At 37.7% G+C, this 22,228-nt stretch overlaps 1 protein-coding gene across 5 annotated transcripts; it reads left to right on the top strand.

Moving 5' to 3' along the window:
* Positions 1-5,767: 5,767 nt before the first annotated feature.
* Positions 5,768-19,810, top strand: LOC130413708 (uncharacterized). 5 transcript variants are annotated; one of them, XM_056739108.1, is made up of 17 exons: positions 5,768-5,989; positions 6,934-7,041; positions 8,231-8,370; positions 8,490-8,704; positions 8,781-8,840; positions 9,253-9,312; positions 9,626-9,685; positions 10,011-10,070; positions 10,383-10,442; positions 10,967-11,026; positions 11,338-11,397; positions 11,709-11,768; positions 12,231-12,285; positions 12,606-12,671; positions 12,828-12,935; positions 17,747-17,821; positions 19,206-19,810. In XM_056739108.1, the coding sequence occupies exons 4-17, from the start codon at positions 8,576-8,578 to the stop codon at positions 19,445-19,447; spliced, it is 1,155 nt and encodes a 384-aa protein (XP_056595086.1). In that variant the 5' UTR covers positions 5,768-5,989; positions 6,934-7,041; positions 8,231-8,370; positions 8,490-8,575; the 3' UTR covers positions 19,448-19,810. The 5 variants fall into 5 exon arrangements, with proteins under 5 accessions (XP_056595086.1, XP_056595085.1, XP_056595089.1 ...); XM_056739107.1 differs by lacking the exon at positions 5,768-5,989 and having other exon boundaries at positions 6,011-7,041; XM_056739111.1 differs by lacking the exon at positions 5,768-5,989 and having other exon boundaries at positions 6,011-7,041; positions 8,618-8,704.
* Positions 19,811-22,228: the final 2,418 nt, after the last annotated feature.

The following is a 22,228-nucleotide window of genomic DNA, read 5'->3' on the forward strand; positions in this document are numbered from 1 at the left end:
TTATATTATATTGAAATTGGAGTCAGATCGGTCTTCACCACAGAGTCATACAAATTGAAATTAATTTTCAAACAGTTCTTGAATAACTTTATGTAGAAATCACTGAGGAGAAGTAGAACACGAGATCCCTTCAACCACGATATTGGATTCCGTTGTTGGGCCAGTGGGTGGTCTTTTACACACATATATCAAAAATGGAACCAAGAAACTTTTAAAAAGTTTGACCTTTGACCTTACTTTGATATCATTTTCAAATTCCCTAAAAAAAGCTATATTTTTAAAGATGCTTTAGTTTATGTTTCTCTTAGGTTTAAGTGTATTTTAAATATATATTTTTAATATACGTAAAGAACGGTAATTTAACTGTCAGTTTTTGAAAAACTGTGAGGAAAAACGTCTGGATCATGAAAGATGAAAACTTGAATTAACATTGGTTCAGCTTTTACACGAAGGAGACTGCGGCGGCAGGGCGATACCATGGTTGCTCTCTTTCTTTTGGAAAGGAATGTACATGCTTCCAGAAGAATCTAATGGATTTAGTTTGTAAAACGTTACGTGGATTTTGGAGGAGGCGTGGTTTTAGACGCAAACCACACTGAGGGTCGGATTATAATTTCAGTGCTAGCAGGCTAAAGTTAGCACCTTTCCAAATCAACTAGCACATTTTTAATTGACTACAATAAAAAATAACATTTTACACAAAACTGACAAGACAGAAGATGTTAAAAATAGATTCAAATTTTTTTATTCTGAAAAATTCTCTTAGTTCCATCTGTTCTATAGTTTTGTTAAATTCTAAAATGTGGAAGAAACATAAAAAAATGAGTAAATACCCTTAACTTTTGATCAGTTGCTTATATGATTTTGGGACAGATAACACAGATTTATCGCGATGCATCCAGCGCACTAAAACCCTGTTTCCTTTTTACCTGCGTGTTCTCTTCTGGGCATCCTACCATCTAAAATAACCAAACCATAGTGCTCCATCCATCATTCAGGTAGCGACTCAGGTAATAAATCTTCTGTCTGGCCCAGAAGGCTCATGGGAGAACGCTGTTCTATTTTCCTTCTGAGAGGGAGAGAAATAAAAAGTGGAGCAGAGGAAATGAGGAAATGTCAGGTGTGGGCAGAGCGCTGGTTTTCAACTTTGTCATTTCAGAAACAATTCTACAGAAACTGTCATGATGAGAAAACAAAATGACCTTGTAGACTGTTCAGATAAATTCTCTCCATGAAATAAACGAATGCAAATGCAAGGAAGTTGAGAAGAAGGAGAAGCATATTAACAATTGTCCAGTGGATATCATTTATAAAAATAAGAATTATATAGTCAAGCCAAGGAGCTTAATGGATTGCATTTTAACATTGAGATCTGACAATACGCATGTGTTTTGAAGAAGAATGCACGGATGGGTTGGGGAATCTAAAAACAGCACAGATATCTGCGGTAACCCACTTTGGGGATAACTGGACAATTTGTTCTTGTGTGTTTATCTGAAATCTACCAGACTTCGGCTAATGATACAGCACAAGAGAGACTTTGACCTTGAAAAATAATGAAGAGCCCCATCCCTTTTTACAACACCTAGAATAATAGGACAATGCCAATATGAAATGTTTGAAATGTTCTTTCAAGACATAGTAAAAATTATTTTTAAGTAAGCAATTTCAGATTATTTTAGTCGAATTTTGAAGAATGACAATCTGCCTGTGAGAAGGCAGAATTACTCGCCACCTCACGCCCTACTCTCTCTCTCTCTATCGCCCTGTCTCACTCTCTATGGCTCTGTCTCACTCTCTCTCTCTCTATCGCCCTGTCTCACTCTCTAGCGCTCTGTCTCACTCTCTAGCGCTCTGTCTCTCTCTCTCTCTCTCTCTCTCTCTCTCTCTCTCTGTCTCTGTCTCTGTCTCTCTCTCTCTCTCTCTATCGCTCTGTCTCACTCTCTATCGCTCCGTCTCACTCTCTCTCTCTATCGCTCTGTCTCACTCTCTTTCTCTATCGCTCTGTCTCTCTCTCTATCACTCTCTCTCTCTATCGCTCTGTCTCACTCTCTGTCTCACTCTCTCTCTCACTCTCTCACTCTCTCTCTCTCTCTCTCTCTCTCTCTCTCTCTCTTTATCTCTCTCTCTCTCTCTCTCTCTCTCTCTCTCTCTCTCTCTCTCTATCGCTCTGTCTCACTCACTCACTCTCTCTCTCTCTCTCTCTCTATTGCTCTCTCTCTCTATCGCTCTCTCTCTCTCTCTCTCTCTCTATCGCTCTGTCTCACTCTCTCTCTCTATCGCTCTGTCTCTCTCTCTATCGCTCTGTCTCACTCTCTCTCTCTATCGCTCTGTCTCACTCTCTCTCTCTATCGCTCTGTCTCACTCTCTCTCTCTATCGTTCTGTCTCACTCTCTCTCTATCGCTCTGTCTCACTCTCTCTCTCTCTCTCTCTCTCTCTCTCTCTCGCTCTCTATTGCTCTATCTGTCTCTCTCTATCTGTCTCTCTCTCTCTATCGCTCTGTCTCACTCAAGATTCAAGATTTAAAGGAGCTTTATTGGCATGATAAAAGAAAATTTACATTGCCAAAGCACAAGATTAAATATAAACATGCACAAATACAGATTTAGATAAAAATAAGATAGAATAAAAAGAAAGTCTATAAGTAAAAATCTATATATATACATCTCAATATAAACAGAAAAACAGTTATCAATGAGGGTGATAGTGTCAGTTTGTGTGTGTTGTCCTGTCAGTGTTGTGTTGTGTTGTGCTGCTTGTTCTTTGGTCGTGGCAGGACTTGACATGTCTTGCAGCAGGTTTGAGCTTCTTGACTTTTCTCCCAGTATGTATGAGATCTTGTCCTTTTGTTGAAACTGGTCAAAGTCTTTGTGTAAGTTTGTAAACTGGGGGAAGAATGTTTCTCTGATGTATGTTTTCTCTTGATTAATGTAATGTAAATGTAAATGTGATGTGTGTGTAGTTTGGACCAGTGTTGGGTAAGTTACTCTGAAAAAGTAATTAATTACTAGTTACTTATTACATATTCAATAGCGTAATTAGATTACTGTAAAACTTACTCTGTCCAAAAAGTATTTAGTTACTTATTACTAATTACTTTCTCTATCCTACATCAACCTTGATTAGCTAAGTGATTCAAGCATAGACATGAAACGGCTTATTTAATTCATTCAAATAAATTATATAAAACTACATAAAGTATTACAAATGTCAGAATTATACATTAAAGCATGGATTTTAAAGTTAAACTTTGAATTTTGATGTCAATTCCACTATTGCACACGCATAAATTACACAAAGTATTTAGTTAATTGCATCAAAAGTAACTGTAATTAAATTACAGGAAAAATAAGAGTAATCCCTTACTTAAATTTTTCAAGGGAAAAGTAATTAAGTTACAGTAACTAATTACTTAGTAACTAGTTACACCCAACACTGGTTGGGACAGGAGAGGAGAAAGTGCAGCTCTGTTTCCACTTGATTGTGTGTGCAGTGTGGACACAGTCGCTCTTCTCTCGGTGTCCATGTGTGTCTGTGTCTGCCCGTCTCTACAGTGAGCTGGTGATCACTGAGTCTGTACATGCTCAACACTTTTCTTAGTTTAGGGTCTGATACGCTTGTGAGGTATTCTGACACTTTATATTCTCTCTTTAGTGACAGATAGCATTCCACTTTACTTTGCTGAGCTGTTGCTTCTGTCCAGTGTTTGAGATATTTCTCTTTTTGTCTTTTCATCATTTGGTTTAGTCTGGCTGGGGTTTGGGGTTGACTTGGGCATGTTTGGGGTTGTAGAGTTAGTTGTGAGATCAGTTGGATCCCTGGAGGTTTGAGGCGAACGTGCTAACCACTAAGCCACCGTGCCCCCCCTCCAGCTAATTCATTCATGTAAATGTTAAATAGTGTAGAACTTAGACTACAGCCCTGTCTCACTCCACAACTCTGGGAGAGAAAGTCTGTGTGCTTGTTGCCAATTTTAACTGCAAATGTGTTATTGGTGTACATTGATTTGATGATGTCGTAGGTTTTTCCTCCAATGCCACATTGAATCAACTGAAGAAAAAGTCCCTCATGCCAGATTGAGTCAAAAGCTTTTTTGAAGTCAACTAAGCATGAGTAGAGCTTTCTTTTCTTTTGGTTTGTTTCTTTGTCAATTAAGGTACGAAGAGTGTATATATGATCGGATGTGCGGTATTTGGGTTGGAAACCAATTTGGCATTTTCTCAGGATGTTTTGGTTGTCTAGATATTGGAGAAGTCTGCTGTTAAGAATGTTACAGAGGAGTTTAACTAGGTTGCTGTTTACACATATTCCGCGGTAATTATTAGGGTCGAATTTGTCTCCACTTTTATGCTCTGAGGTTGTTAGGATTCAGATCCGTGATGAAATAGTCTACCGTACTGTTAACCAGTTTAGAACTATAGGTGTACCTACCGTATGAATCTCCTCGTAGTCTACCATTGACCATGTACAGACCCAGTGTGCGACTCTCACTCTCTATCTCTCTATCGCTCTGTCTCACCCTCTCTGTCTCACTCTCTCGCTCTCTCTCTCTCTCTCTCTCTCTCTCTCCCTCTCTCTCTCTCTCTCTGTCTCTTTCTCTCTCACTATCTTTCTCACTATCTCTCTCTCTCTCACTATCTCTCTCGCTATCTCTCTGTCTCTCTCTTAATTTTCAATTTTAAAGTACTTTATTGGCATGATTGCGTGTTCTTACAATATTGCCAAAGCGTTGAACATATGACAAAAGACATACAATAGTACAAACATTAGAGTCAAATTAAACTAAGGTGCTGAGTAAGGCATAAATATAGAATGAAATATAAAATAAAGTATATGTAAGTAAACAAATGAAATATCAATATCAAAAGTCTTTCTCTCTAAGGATGCTAAACAGCAATGCCGAGACGAAGTGAGCGAGAGATGAGAGGAAATTAAGAAGGTTAGCGGAACCTCACGGTTTATCGCTCGGGAGGAGCTCCGCCTTTTTAATCACACAAACACTTTTCAGTCACATAAACATTTTACTGCCAGCTGAAGATAAACTCCCTGCCATATTTATATGTTTCTTTGTTTTTTGAGATTTAAGAGTGGTTGCTTAAGAAGTCAAAAGAACCTCGCTCTCTTGCCTCTGTGATGTTTTGGACTCTCATCCAGAAAGTGAAAATCGGGATGTAGAAAACGCACAGTTTTGAGGTATCGTTCATGTTCAAACATCCCATATGTAAGGGTAGTTATAAGCAACATAGAAAATTGAAAGAAGGCAGAATATATTTTAGGTGGACGTGTGTGTGCTGGGATGTATTGATGTTCACGGCTGGTGGTTAATTAACGTTCATTGTTTTTCTGTGAAGAGAAAACCCGATTGAAGTCCACCAGGAGAGAACAGGAGAATATGAGAGAAGTATAGGAGGCTAAATTATTATTAAATACATCAGTGAACCAAAACTGGAAGTTGCCTGCAGTTGTTGCCATGGAAATGCCTTAGACTCACTCCCTGATTATGTGTGTGTGTGTGTGTGTGTGTGTGTGTGTTGGCATATGTGGTTTATGAAACCAATTTTCAGGTTTACATACCAGCATTATGAGACCAATCGGTTTATGAGGCCATTTTTAGTGGTCTCTTAATTCTGGAAATTTAAATTGTCATAATTATTAACAAATAATTAATAAAATTGTTATTAATGTGTTTATGATTACTAAATGCAGTAGTTTATTGATTAGTGTTACTATTTTACTTCTATTACATTACCTACCCTTTTTAGTAGCTTTATAAATATGGTCTTTTAAACCATGATGTGTCTGCGTAAACTTAAAACAGTGCCCCTGTAGGAGGGATTTGGTATTGCAAAGTTATACACCTGGCGCCAAATTACACACACATTCGCGCCATAAGCGTTTGGCGGAAGTTACCAGCTACGCAGTTCGCGCGTTGGCTGCCCAAATGAAGAGTCGCCGCACCGGAGTGAACAACGGAGTCTTCGAAGAGAAGTAAGTCCTTAATATCTTTATATTTTTACATGTTAGAAATTCGTGGCTTATCCCCTTAATGGATGTAAAAGAGTGTCGTCATATTTTTATTCTTATTTTAATCGACTTAAATCGACCTTCTCCTGTCCTTGTTGGTATTTCGAGTTAGTTATGTACAACTGGCGCCATTTGTCGATGTTAATTTCAGATGTCAAATATTTATTTAATGTGATTTGTTTTAATGTAATATAAAAGTGTATTGATGCCCTATGAGAAGCTGCAGCTTCAGATGCCGCAGCTTCTAGAATCAACTTCTAATGTTACATAAATGTGATGTAGAAAAGTAAGTTGATATCGAATGTAATTATTAAGAAAGATGAAGGTAATTATTCAGAAATGTAAGGAAAAGTGGTGTCGTCCCCTTGTGCGGAGCAAACTGCTAATATGTCAGATCGTCTAAACACTCATACGATATACTTTTATTTAATTATTTATCGAAGTTCAAATATAAAACACTGTAGAGAATAAGCATAAAGTCCACAAAATGTCTCTTGGTCGCGTGATTTAAAATAATCGTAACGGGACGGCTTGAAGGTTTAGCTGGTTACTGCTGGTTAATGCGTTCTGTAACACGTGATGCTGCTCGCTCCCATAGCGACCTTGATTCACACACGTTGGTCAGTTCAAGAGTGAAAAATGTTTAATGTGATTTATGTAATTATATATCGCTTATGTGATATAATGAAAAGCTATTTCGTGTCTATTCATCTATAATTAAACTGGTTGATATGGGATTTATAACGTAGGACATTTCGTAGAGCGGTTTATGTAATTGTAATGATAAAATAGTTCAACATTCAATAACTACGAGTTTAAAAGGGAGTGTATTTCAAACAACAAACAACTTAAGCATGTTATTAATATAATACTGTTTATAAAGATTGACTTTGCATTGTATTTTGTAGTGAGTCGAATGATGAGACGTGGCAGAGGATTAAATCCTCTCAAAGATGCCATACACCATGTGAAAATGGGGAAAGACAAAAACATAATATCAGAGCGATACACCAAAGGTGAGTGTTTTTTTGTAAACCTTATCTTGATTAGTTAAATTCTACTATATTTTTTAAAGATTTTTTTTCAGTCCATATTCCTGACCATTCACCAGGGATTTAATGTAGTTACACTAACTGTCAGGGTCAAATGCTACTTCAAGGTATACATGAAATTACAATTAGAAACAACAAGCATTTATTAACAATTGTTATGGAATATTGTACAATTATAGTTTTTTCATGTTAGCAAATGAAATCAACCCCATTTATAGTTAGTTTGCACTCTTCTGTAGAACTTAAGCTTAGTTCAGACTGTCACCGCAAATCAGATTTTTGGGCATAGAAGATTGGAATCTAATTTAAATGATTGATTGTCCAAACTGTGTACAGCAATTGTTCAGATCCAGTGACTCGTTTTTTTGCAGTATCTGATTTGGTTTCTATGACAATGGCATTATATTGACAAGGTAGAGTTAAACTTTATGCACGGCTGTGCAAACCGACCGGTGTATGACATCGCAGTACCGTGAGAAGGATTCCACAGCACACTGCTTTGTCGCTCTCGTAGAATGGTGATCAGTCAGAAAAACATTGTATAGAGTTGAACAATGTACATTTTTCTAACAAAATCATGACGTGTAGCCGATGCGCTGGATTACTATGTCTAATGAAACTGCTGCTGAAGCGTATGAGGCTGGAATACGGGGCTCTTTTCAGTAATCCAGCAGACCGACAACAATATATGCATTGACATCTGACATGTTTACGTTTAAATGTGTTGTTTCACGTGGAGCAAGAACGTAATGTTAGCCAAAAGAAACTCAAACTCAATCTATCTTTTTCGGACTGAAACTGATTTCCAGAAATGCAATTTGAAAAGGATTTTAAACCACATGTGAATGTAGCTAGAAACTGATTATGCACAAAAATCTGATTTGAACTGACAGACTATACGTAGTCTAATCATCGTGGCACATGTGCTATTGCCCTATAATAATAAGAATGAATATAATTGAACAACAATCAAACAGAGAGATTCTCAATTTCACACCATAAAAATTACTTGAATTAATAATAAATAAGTTAATAAAAATATTTATTATTAAAACATAATTTCAGATTTTTTTTTTAAATAAAAAAATACTTTAATAAATATATATTTTTAATAAAAATGTTTAACTGTTGCCTGTTGTTTTTTGTCATTCAGGTCGGGGAGTATTTGCAAATACCCTTATTGTAAAAGGTTCCTTCATTCTTGAATACAGAGGAACTTTAATTGAGAAAGGGGATTTTGAAGACATTAAATGAATATGCATACTTTTTTAACCACCTAGGGCATAACTACTGGTAAGTAGCCTGAATTTTACTGTATGTTAACACTTCTGCATCATGATGCATTTTTTTAAACGTATTTCTTTACTCTGAAACCAATTTAACACTCGGTTGTCAATGTTTTTTCCCTATAGCATTGATGCCTCTTATGATAATGGCTCACTCGGTCGACTTGTTAACGATGATGAGAAGCCAAATGCAAAAATGAGGAAAATTCTAGATGTTGATGGAAAGCCACATCTTTTTTTTGTTTGCAATCAAGGACATCGATGCAGGTGAAGAAATATTATACGATTATGGAGGACATAACTTGCCATGGCTTTCTCGCCATGGACAGGAACATTACAAGGTAGAGTATATTTTAATTTAAATAAAGTAATTTACTAATATAATCTTATTACTTCAGCTTTGCTTCTGTCTCTCAGCACCTTCATGAGCCCGTTGCTCCAACCATGACAGCATGTGACATCAGGTCTCCTACAGAGGTTTGTTTATAGTTTTGTCATTTTTTTTAACCGAATGAGCGTCAAACTAAATTGAGTTCTCTTATTGCTACTAAATAGGACTTAGCAGTAGACTTTTGCTTTATAACACTTGTGTGTGTTTTCTGATGGGTTAAGAGGACACAATTTAGTTTATGAGGACACAAAATGTCTTTAAATGTGACTTGGCAGTAGACTATTGCTTTTTAACATGTGTGTGTTTTCTCATGGGTTATGAGGACATGATTTGGTTTATGAGGACACAAAATGTCTTTGTATTTGACTTAGCAGTAGGTTTTTGCTTTATAACACTTGTGTATATTTTCTCATAATTTGGTTTCAGAAGAGTTATTAAGGCTTTGACTACACAGCTGAATGTCTTATTATTACTTCATTCTCTTTGTTTGTCTTTCAGCACCTTCATGAGCCTGTCGGTCCAGCCATGACTGCATGTGACATCAGGTCTCCTACAGAGGTTTGTTTATAGTTTTGTCATTTTTTTAACCGAATGAGCGTCAAACTAAATTGAGTTCTTTTATTGCTATCAAATGGGACTTAGCACTAGGTTATTGCTTTATAACACTTGTGTGTGTTTTCTCATGGGTTATGAGGACATGATTTGGTTTATGAGGACACAAAATGTCTTTGTATTTGACTTAGCAGTAGGTTTTTGCTTTATAACACCTGTGTATATTTTCCCATAATTTGGTTTCAGAAGAGTTATTAAGGCTTTGACTACACAGCTGAATGTCTTATTATTCCTTCTTTCTCTTTTTTTTGTCTTTCAGCACCTTCATGAGCCTGTCGGTCCAGCCATGACGGCATGTGACATCAGGTCTCCTACAGAGGTTTGTTTTTATTTTTGTCATTTTTTTACCCGAATGAGCGTCAAACTAAATTGCTCTTATTTAAATTGTTCTCTTATTGCTACTAAATAGTACTTAGCAGTAGACTTTTGCTTTATAACACTTGTGTGTGTTTTCTCATGGGTTATGAGGACATGATTTGGTTTATGAGGACACAAAATGTCTTTGTATTTGACTTAGCAGTAGGTTTTTGCTTTATAACACCTGTGTATATTTTCCCATAATTTGGTTTCAGAAGAGTTATTAAGGCTTTGACTACACAGCTGAATGTCTCATCATTACTTCATTCTCTTTGTTTGTCTTTCAGCACCTTCATGAGCCTGTCGCTCCAGCCATGAGGGCATGTGACATCACATCTCCTACAAAGGTTTGTTTATAGTTTTGTCATTTTTTGCACCAAATGAGCATCAAACTTAATTAAGTTATCTTATTGCTAGTAAATGGGACTTAGCAGTAGACTATTGCTTTATAACACTTGTGTGTGTTTTCTCATGGGTTAAGAGGACATGATTTGGTTTATGAGGACACAAAATGTCTTTGTATTTGACTTAGCAGTAGGTTTTTGCTTTATAACACCTGTGTATATTTTCCCATAATTTGGTTTCAGAAGAGTTATTAAGGCTTTGACTATACAGCTGAACGTCTCATTATTTCTTCTTTCTCTTTGTTTGTCTTTCAGCACCTTCATGAGCCTGTCGGTCCAGCCATGACGGCATGTGACATCATGTCTCCTACAGAGGTTTGTTTATAGTTTTGTCATTTTTTAACCGAATGAGCGTCAAACTAAATTGCTCTTATTTAAATTGTTCTCTTATTGCTACTAAATAGTACTTAGCAGTAGACTTTTGCTTTATAACACTTGTGTGTGTATTCTCATGGGTTAAGAGGACACAATTTACTTAATGAGAACACAAAATGTCTTTGTATGTGACTTCGCAGTAGACTATTGCTTTTTCACAGTTGTGTGTTTTCCCATAATTTATGAGGATTTGATTTGGTTCATGAGGACACAAAATTATTTAACATCCGAGTTGGCAGTAGACTATTGCTTTATAACACTTGTGTGTGTTTTCTCATGGGTTATGAGGACATGATTTGGTTTATGAGGACACAAAATGTCTTTGTATTTGACTTAGCAGTAGGTTTTTGCTTTATAACACCTGTGTATATTTTCCCATAATTTGGTTTCAGAAGAGTTATTAAGGCTTTGACTACACAGCTGAATGTCTCATTATTACTTCATTCTCTTTGTTTGTCTTTCAGCACCTTAATGAGCCTGTCGCTCCAGCCATTAGGGTATGTGACATCACATCTCCTACAAAGGTTTGTTTATAGTTTTGTCATTTTTTGCACCAAATGAGCATCAAACTTAATTGAGTTATCTTATTGCTAGTAAATGGGACTTAGCAGTAGACTATTGCTTTATAACACTTGTGTGTGTTTTCTCATAATTTATGAGGATATGATTTGGTTCATGAAGACACAAATGCCTGTGAATGTTACTTAGCAGTAGACTTTTGCTTTTAAACACTTGTGTTTGTTTTCTCATAATTTGGTTTCAGAAGAGTTATTAAGGCTTTGACTACACAGCTGAATGTCTCATTATTTCTTCTTTCTCTTTTTTTTTCTTTCAGCACCTTCATGAGCCTGTCGCTCCAGCCATGAGGGCATGTGACATCACATCTCCTACAAAGGTTTGTTTATAGCTTTGTCATTTTTTAACCGAATGAGCGTCAAACTAAATTGAGTTCTCTTATTGCTACTAAATGGGACTTAGCACTAGGTTATTGCTTTATAACACTTGTGTGTGTTTTCTCATGGGTTATGAGGACATGATTTGGTTTATGAGGACACAAAATGTCTTTGTATTTGACTTAGCAGTAGGTTTTTGCTTTATAACACCTCTGTATATTTTCCCATAATTTGGTTTCAGAAGAGTTATTAAGGCTTTGAGCCCACAGCTGAATGTCTTATTATTCCTTCTTTCTCTTTTTTTGTCTTTCAGCATCTTCATGAGCCTGTCGGTCCAGCCATGACTGCATGTGACATCAGGTCTCCTACAGAGGTTTGTTTATAGTTTTGTCATTTTTTTAACCGAATGAGCGTCAAACTAAATTGCTCTTATTTAAATTGTTCTCTTATTGCTACTAAATAGTACTTAGCAGTAGACTTTTGCTTTATAACACTTGTTTGTGTTTTCTCATGGGTTATGAGGACATGATTTGGTTTATGAGGACACAAAATGTCTTTGTATGTTACTAAGCAGTAGACTGTTGCTTTACAACACTTGTGTGTTTTCTCATAATTTGATTTCAGAAGAGTGATTTGGTTCATTACATTTACAATTGTTCATGATGATTTTTGTCTATTTTATTACTGGCTGATTAATTGTCATTAGTTGTTGATTAGTTGTTTTGTTTTATTACATTTTATTTTACTTTGGAGCAAAAATATGCATTAAAATGTAACTGAAAGAAATACACAAAATAATAATCATCGGTTTGTTCATGTTTTTTCTTGTACTCAGGACATAACCGTTGGATCCCAGCAGGAATCCACAAGACCAGGCAGCGGTGATGATGGTAGGACAATTTTTTAATGTAAGAAATTTAGTATTTTCACAGTAAATTATAGTTTGCATATTTAGACTCATTTATTTTCATATTTTCTATTCTCCTAATTTATTTAGTTTTTAATCAGATACATGAATCTGCCAAAGAACACCAAAAGCTTTCACCTTCAATTGGCCAGTACTTCAAATAGTTGAAGGAATAGTTCACTCAAAAATGTTAATGCTATCCTAGGTCTATATGTGTTACACCAATAAAACTAATGTAAGTGTACCTACCACTTATTAACACAATCTAATTATTTCTCTTTAATTACAATGTTTGATTAAAAGAAAGAGGAAGAAAGAGAAAGAGAAAAGAGAAGAACGTTGGAGTGAGAAGGAGAGAGACAGCCAGAGGTAAAAATCAACTGACCCATCTACCATTCATATTCAAGCATTCAACGGCCCTGTAAAGTCTAATAGTCTTAGCTCAGTTCAGTGTTGATTCTGTTCAATTTAATAACTGGATGAAATTAATTTTCAAAATCGTTTTATTTGCATTTATTTCTTTAGTTTGCAAAGCACATCAACTTGTCAAAGAGGAGATGAATTCGCTTGAAAAATGTTCTGTTTGCTCTGGACCGTTTTCCCCACTGAAGTGGTGGGGGCTGAAATGTAAAGGTTGGTATAAAATTATCTTGTGATTCAATGAATATATTTATTTCTGTGCAATACGTGGTATGGCGTGGTGCAAAACCGCTTTTCTGTGACAGGTTAATGCTCCACCAAAGCTCTTGTAGAAGAGAAGGCACTTTTCAACCCATTCTCTACACTCTAGGGTACAATATCAATAGCCCATTGACGCATGTCAGAACAAAATATGCTTTTTTAAATGGAGGTCAATGTAGGAAATGTGCACTTTATAAACTGGCACCTGCTAATGTTCATAATATTTTCCATAAAACATTCAAATTGAAAGCTATATTTGGAAATTATAACCAAGTACATGTTTATAAGATAATTCATGGAGAATTATGTCTTGTGACTTGCAACAATTTTTTAGTTTTGGCTAGTAGATGTTCTGAATGGCCTGAAAACTAGAACAGGTTCCCATCCAAAACCGATTTTTTTTATGAAAAGAACCTGAACCGTTAGCAGAAGTCCATTTTTCATAGGACTTTATACACATTTTTATACACATACACACAAGTTGCTGCTTAAGTTTCTATAATAGCAATTTGCATATACTCCAGAATGTTATGAAGAGTGATCAGATGAATTGCATAGTCCTTCTTTGCCATGAAAATTAACTTAATCCCAAAAAACCTTTCCACTGCATTTCATTGCTGTCATTAAAGGACCTGCTGAGATCATTTCAGTAATCATCTTGTTAACTCAGGTGAGAATGTTGACAAGCACAAGGCTGGAGATCATTATGTCAGGCTGATTGGGTTAGAATGGCAGACTTGACATGTTAAAAGGAGGGTGATGCTTGTAATCATTGTTCTTCCATTGTTAACCATGGTGACCTGCAAAGAAACGCGTGCAGCCATCATTGCGTTGCATAAAAATGGCTTCACAGGCAAGGATATTGTGGCTACTAAGATTGCACCTAAATCAACAATTTATAGGTTCATCAAGAACTTCAAGGAAAGAGGTTCAATTCTTGTAAAGAAGGCTTCAGGGCGTCCAAGAAAGTCCAGCAAGCGCCAGGATCGTCTCCTAAAGAGGATTCAGCTGTGGGATCGGAGTGCCACCAGTGCAGAGCTTGCTCAGGAATGGCAGCAGGCTGGTGTGAGCGCATCTGCACGCACAGTGAGGCGAAGACTTTTGGAAGATGGCCTGGTGTCAAGAAGGGCAGCAAAGCAGCCACTTCTCTCCAAATAAAACATCGGGGAGAGATTGATCTTCTGCAGAAAGTATAGTGAATGGACTGCTGAGGACTGGGGCAAAGTCATATTCTCAGATGAAGCCCCTTTCCGATTGTTTGGGGCATCTGGAAAAAGGCTTGTCCGGAGAAGAAAAGGTGAGCGCTACCATCAGTCCTGTGTCATGCCAACAGTAAAGCATCCTAACACCATTCATGTGTGGGGTTGCTTCTCATCCAAGGCAGTGGGCTCTCTCACAATTCTGCCCAAAAACACATCCATGAATAAAGAATGGTACCAAAACACCCTCCAACAGCAACTTCTTCAAACCATCCAACAACAGTTTGGTAAAGAACAATGCATTTTTCCAGCACGATGGAGCACCGTGCCATAAGGCAAAAGTGATAACTAAGTGGCTCGGGGACCAGAATGTTGCAATTTTGGGTCCATGGCCTGGAAACTCCCCAGATCTTAATCCCATTGAGAACTTGTGGTCAATCCTCAAGAGGCAGGTGGACAAAAAAAACCCACTAATTCTGACAAACTCCAAGAAGTTATTATGAAAGAATGGGCTGCTATCAGTCAGGATTTGGCCCAGAAGTTGATTGAGAGCATGCCCAGTCGAATTGCAGAGGTCCTGAAAAAGAAGGGCCAACACTGCAAAAACTGACTCTTTGCATAAATGTCATGTAATTGTCGATAAAATTGCAATAGAAAACATCAAACTTTGCACTTCTCTGACCACTTTTCTTTCATCTCCATCAACATACACCTTCCCACATGCATCACAGCAACAACCAGTTTCTTTCAGATGTAATCTTTTCTCTTTCTCTACGAGCACCTTCTCTTCTGCTGTCGAATCCTCTCTTCCCTTTATCTTTTCTTCCCTGGAGACTAACACAGCCACCGACACCTTATGCTACACTCCAAATTCTTAACATCAGTCTCCACACAACATCGAGACTGACAGAAAGGGAACCGTGTCTGATCTTGTCTACGAATACATACTCTAAACCAGGTATACTCACCTAGTGACTTACTACATTTCGTTACACTGTACTTGTATATATGTAATGACAATAAAGTTGAATCTAATCTAATCTAAATCTACCTGAATTATCTCTCGTTGAAAGTCTTCAGTTTGCTTGTCTTCCTACTTCCTCTGAATGTGTTTGTCTATGCCAGTTACCCTCTTCACTCCTGGATTCACCAGCCCTGCGTTCACAATCTAGTCATATCAAGTTGAGTCTTATACATCATATAACCATTTACAAAGTATTACTTCCATCTATCGTCATGATCCACACCTAAAAGGATCCACACCAACTCAACCTTTTTGTGTCAAATTGTACTTCAAGTCGATAGAAGTGCCCATCTTAAAACCTATTTCTATACTAAATCTTAAAGCCTATTTCATCTATCCTGCTTGGGCCACCCAGGTACCTTGTACGATAGACCTCAAGGAGGGTTTGCCGGTGTCCCATGGATAAATTTATGCTCTCTCCATCCCTATTAAGAAAACCTCAGAGGAGTGATTTGCCGAAGGCCTCAGGGATTCACCTGTCCCTCTCTGTCACATGCTGCCTCAACCTGCTTCTTCTTCGTGGCCAAGAAGGATAGGGTTTAAGACCCTGTATAGATTATTGAGCAGTCAACAAGATAACAGCAACGTTTTGCTATCCTCTTCCCCTCATCCTGGCAGGAGTCGAACAGTTGAGAGGTGTGTGCATCTTTACCAAGTTTGACTTCTGCAGCACCTACAATCTGGTGTGGATAAGAAAAGGTGACGAGTGGAAATTAGCTTTTTTGACCCTTACCGGTCATGATGCATACATTATAATGCCTTATGGACTGGTTTATGCAACTGTGCTTAATGCAAGCGGTAGAGGCTTTTTGCACTCAACTGTACTTGTGTTTATAGATGATTTATTCTTTGAACCCTGACGATCACCAGCACCATGTTGCAGAGGTCCTTGAACGTCTTTGATAGCACCACCTCTACCTCAAGGCAGAAAAATCCTCCAAACTCTGTTAAAACATCTCCAAAATGACATTTCCATGGACAAGGTGGGAAGGTGGCAGCTGTACCCAACTGGCAAACATCCACTCCATTCATAGATCTTCTACGCTTCATGGGCTTCGTCAACTTTTATCGCCACTTCATCAAGATCTACAGCTCCGTCATCATACCCCTCACATAAGTCCTCCCAAACAAACCTAGGTTTCATCACCATATATTGATTATGGGAGGTATTCCGAATGAAAATGACCGTGAACATAGACCATGGGCTTTATGAACATGTGGGATTTATCCATAGTGGCTACGCGTCTATAAGAACTGTGAACGCACGTTTGATAAATACTTTTTTTTTTGGTTCTTAGACACAAAGAACATATAGAACATTTTCTACACACTGTTGATAACGAGGCCCCAGGTCTCCCTTGGCCATTGATACCTTCAAACATCTGAAGAAAAAGTTCTCCTCAGGCACCCTGATCAATTTCAGACCATCATCGTCGAGGTAGACGCCTCCTCTTCGTGGGTAGGAGGGGTGATATCGTAGCGGCAGTAAGATCAACCAGTACTCCATCCATGTGCCTTCTGCTCTCATAAATTCACCCCGGTGGAAAAGAAACTAAACTGTTTGCCATGAAGCTATCATTGAAAGAATGGATGCATTTGCCGGAGGGTGCTCAACATTCGTTTATCATCTACACAGAACACAATAGCTTGTGATACCTCAAAGAAGCCAAGCTGGCTGGGTCATGGTTTCCATGTCATGCCACCTAGTCCGTCTCAAAGGCCTTCCCACAGCAACGGAATCATCTCCTACTCCCTCTATACCAGTGCTCTGGTATCCCGAGGACATCGTCTCAGATCGTGGACTCCTGTTCATTTCCCGGGTATGGTGTGTACTCTAAAGTGGAGAATTTGGTCGACTGGGAGGGCTACAGACTAGTGAAACGCTCTTGGGCCCTGAGTGATAACATACAGGATCCCGCTCTTCTCAACACCTTCTACTACAAGCATCCCAGTCAACCCGCACAATTTGACAACGACAGACCACTGCGACTGCACTGCCCCTAGGAACAGGCTGTGGGCGTGGCACTGTGACGGAGACATCAGTCTCTCTTATCACACCTCCTCCAGCTAACACTCATTAGTTTTAATCATCTGTCACTCATCTTCTCACCCATCAGCACCCGTATAAAGTCACCAAACACTCTGTCAGCATCTGATCTCATCTAAGATTATAGACTCTAAACTTGCTATACTCACCTAGTGAGATACCTGGTTTTAACATAACTTAAGACGTGTTATCATTGTAGTTCATTGTAATCATTCTTACCTTGAAATAAAACAGCTGCCTTTATAAAATAAAACCTGAAATAATAAACCACGATGACGTATGTGATGGACAATTCCACTAACGGAAGACGCATTCGAATCCTGGCAAGGACGCGTCCGAAGTAATGGCTCAGATGGTCAACCTATATATATATCTAGGAGTGTAGTTGCAATTTAACTTACAATTACTGTCCTACCCTATAGTTTATGAATAAAAGTGCATAATATGCAAGCAATACATTTTAAAATAATTATTTCCATATCTATGTCAACAGGGCTTTTGGAAAGCAGGCCATGTCCAAACACATCAGAAGGACTAAAAGCTGACAGACAAATCTCTGAAAACGATGGTATGATAAAATGTTTGCAACGCAACAAATGTATTTTTGTGATAACAGCACAAAATATTACTTCATACAAGTAAAGTATACTTCACAATTATACACAATTAAGTTTACAATTAAACTGCAAGATGTGTAGCGCAAGATTGCTGACAGCCCTAGCGAACAGATGAGCTTAGTATCAATAATGAAGAGAGAAATGATGTGAAAGAAAATCAAACCCGGCTCATGACAGAAAGAAACATTGAACAAAGACTTTTATCATGACGTTCAACGTGTCTAAAGACCTCGCAGGTGACATCAAATAGATTTCCTAGCCTCCTCATAGACATAATGATTATAGTTGTTGTCAAGGTCCAGCACAGTACTAAAGACATTGTTAAATTAGTCCATCCACTCAGGCTCAACTGAATTTTTCTGAAGTAATGAGAATACTTTGAGTGAAAAACAAAACACAATACTAAATTTAATCAATATATTCTCCTCTGTTTTGTCAGTCTATGGTGCACGTTCATGAAGCACTTGCATAAATACAGCTTTTGTCTGCTTGTAAACACAGTTGCGCTTCCAGGTTGCCAGTCAGAACACTGGTGTCTGCCCCCACATTTACATAAAAATCGAATGCATATGCTCTCAATATTGAGCGCCATAGACTGACAACACCCTGGCCTGAATTTAAGGCTAGATTAGAGGGGGTTTGAAGAGACTGAGGTCTTCCATCCTGCCATGTAAGGCTTTATGGCAGTTGATTTAGCAGCCTTATCTGATGAAACTTTGCTCATTTGTTTGTTAGGCCACCAAAATCCAGTCCTCAAGTAGCAGACCTTACTTCATCAGGGCAGTTAGTCAGCCATAAAGCTGTGCCCTGGAATGCTTTATCAAGTGGTACTATACTATATTCAAGTATGTGGCCAAAATAAGAACTTCAATATTTAAAAAGGGATGTTTTTAAAAGGGGAATTTAACTTTTAATTGCCCTTATATGATTATATCAAAATATTTATCAAATTACAACTTATTCTGCAAACAGTGAGCAGAAATCTTATATCAGTTATATAAAGCTTAAACCATCGGAGTCTGTGTAAGTATTGGCCGATCATGATGACAGAAAATCGTTACTCGTATCTGCTGCAAAAATCCTGATCCTGTATTATTCCCTGCTTTGAACCTTGTTTACATTTATGCATTTGGCAGACACTTTTATCCAAAGTGACTCACATTGCAATTCAACTGTAGTTTCAAGTTTTTTTTTATAGCACATATGTTATATAATCATGGTGTACACCGTGCACACCTGATCATTTTATTTCTAAGATTTTTAAACCGTATCAATAAAGATATGATCTGTTTGTAGTCAGCAATGCTAGCAGTTAATCATCTTGTTTGTTACTAGTCTCTAGCAGAGGAAGGCGGATGCCCAAAAGGAGACCATGGACGAAACCTGAGGTGAACGCTGTGATGAGACACTTCAAAATGCACATCAGCAAAGCTCACTTGGCAACAATGAGGGAGTGTGAGGTCTGCAAAAGGTGCGAGCATCCGGTCCTTCAAAACCGGTCCGTCCAAATATACGTGATTTTGTACGGAACCGAGGGCGAAATTTTAAACACGTGGAAAATTAAGTCGAAATTTTAATGTTCGTAGTCCAAGGGGCTAATAATCTGTTTGACACATTTTAGTTCTACTCTTTTAACTTGTAATTTTTTTGATAAAAATGTATGTATTTATTAGTTTCAAAATAGAAATTTTAAGAAAACATGTTTTATTCTCCTGCTGGTAGTGTTGATCATTTTAGTTTATATGTTTAATCTGAGGGACTATAGACCTCTGTTGATGTTTTTTTAACTTTAACATTTGTGGTGTTTCATGAAGTTGGGTTATGTTTTTCATTCCTGTCCCTGAAAGGCAATGTTTTGTACCTGTCAATGTACAATATTTGACAATATGTTGTTGAAGATTCAACACTTGCAACATTATAATAAATTACTACTAATTTGATGATGGAATGTTTCCTTAACCTGTTAATCTACATCTTCCAAAAGACTTAATTGATCAAATATTCAATTTTATTTTATTTATAGAGCATTTTATGATTGTCATGGTTGCAAATAAGTTGCATTGTTGCTCTACATGCATTTTAACGACTGAACTGAGACAAAATTGCCGCTGAAAGTAATATTTATTAACAGTCTGAATTTACTTAAATGTTCTGTATATATTGGAGGATAACAGTAGCATATGCATATGATAGCGAAGGGATCTAAGTCAGTCATGGGTTAAATAGAACATTTAAAGCCAGTGTTAAATATACTGTATATAAGTGCAGATGGACACTTGGAGTTTAGCTGTATGAATGTTAATACATTATGTGTGTCTGTGTTTAGCTGCGGCAAGCTGTTTGTTTTGCTAATGAACAGGGGCGAACACTGCAGGTTAGTTTAATTTTAAACTTCTCAAATCATTTGTGCTTGGGCTGAAAAATATGTCACAGTAAACTAGTAATGCTCTCACGTTGTCTGTAACCTTATTACTTGTAAATGACAAGCTCTTAAAATCCACGTGAGATCTGCAGGTGCACATTCTTTGGATTTTAGGTAAGCGTAAACGCACAACGTCAGTACATTAGGATGCGCTGTTTGCTGTGACAGATTTTTTTTGTCTCTGGACGAATTATTTGAGACGTTTAAGACGAAACTAACCGCAGATGAATTCACGAAATATCATTTAGCCAAATCATTGCCATGGCAGTACTACACGTGTTGTGTTGACATGCCGGACAGAAGAATGTGGGGTTCGCTGTAACTCACTATGATTTAAAGAGACATGCACCAAAATGGGCTGCTGTGAGCAAAGCTGTCTTTGACAAGGCAAGAATGGTTTTGTTTACACAGCCATTGAGTGTTTTTAAGCAAAATGGATGTTGTTGAAGACCCTAATAGATCATACCAACTTGTTGAAAGTGCTCGTCTGATGAGTCCTTTAACACAGAGTACCAGTTATATTCTGACTACTCCTAAACATTCTATCATTGCTAATTATATAGAAAATGTTCTTCGCTATTAAAGGCAGCATATGTGATCCTGTCCAGAATTTTGTTGTTGTTGTGCTGGTTGAAAATCTCTATCATATCTATCAAGATGTATAGCGGTCAAAGTCGTAGGACCAAATAACGTTCACCCACTGGTCATGTGTACATTTTCATCCTGCTTATTTTGCATCACTCGTCGCATCCTGTTCACGTAGACAACATACGTGATCAGCTTGCTGACGTCAGCTGTCTCAATGAAGGGAGAATGATGGACAAGCTGTAACAACCAAACTTCCCTTGCGAACCGACAAGTAAATGTACTAAACAAATGTCAGTTTTTAAAAAAGCAGTGCAAAAAGATCTGGATCATGAAAGAGGAAAATCTAGAATTAAAATCTTTAAAGTTTTTACAGGATTGAGAGGGCTCCGGAACACGGCTCTGATCTCTTTCTTTTGGACAGGTATGTACATCCTTCGATAAGAATTTAATGGACTTTGGACTTTTTTGATGGATGGCAATTAGAGTCTGTGTGTGTTCATGTTTTTGAAGGAGGCATGGCTTTAGACGGTTTACCGCATAGAAGGTGGGATTATAATTGAACTGCTAGCAAACTTAATTTAGCACCTTTCCAAAATCAACCACTCCATGTACTAATGTATCTTAAAACACTTATGTATGTAAAAAGGTCTACATTTTATACATTTGGTTGTATGTAGAGACCTTATAAACCCTGATGTCCCTGTAAACCAGTTAGTGGCTAGTTCTGTGTTTTGTGTATGTAGAGACCTCATAAACCCTGGTGTCCCTGTAAACCAGTTAGTGGCTAGTTCTGTGTTTTGTGTATGTAGAGACCTCATAAACCCTGACGTTCCTGTAAACCAGTTAGTGGCTAGTTCTGTGTTTTGTGTATGTAGAGACCTCATAAACCCTGGTGTCCCTGTAAACCAGTTAGTGGCTAGTTCTGTGTTTTGTGTATGAAGAGACCTCATAAACCCTGGTGTCCCTGTAAACCAGTTAGTGGCTAGTTTTGTGTGTTGTATGTAGAGACCTCATAAACCCTGATGTCCCTGTAAACCAGCGAGTGGTCAGTTCTGTGTATTGTGTGTGTAGAGACCTCATAAACCCTGACGTCCCTGTAAACCAGTTAGTGGCTAGTTCTGTGTATTGTGTGTGTAGAGACCTCATAAACCCTGGTGTCCCTGTAAACCAGTTAGTGGCTAGTTCTGTGTTTTGTGTATGTAGAGACCTCATAAACCCTGACGTCCCTGTAAACCAGTTAGTGGCTAGTTCTGTGTTTTGTGTATGTAGAGACCTCATAAAACCTGGTGTCCCTGTAAACCAGTTAGTGGCTAGTTCTGTGTTTTGTGTATGAAGAGACCTCATAAAC

The sequence above is a fragment of the Triplophysa dalaica genome, chromosome 23 (genome assembly GCF_015846415.1).
Source record: "Triplophysa dalaica isolate WHDGS20190420 chromosome 23, ASM1584641v1, whole genome shotgun sequence".
Classification (NCBI taxonomy): Eukaryota; Metazoa; Chordata; class Actinopteri; order Cypriniformes; family Nemacheilidae; genus Triplophysa; species Triplophysa dalaica.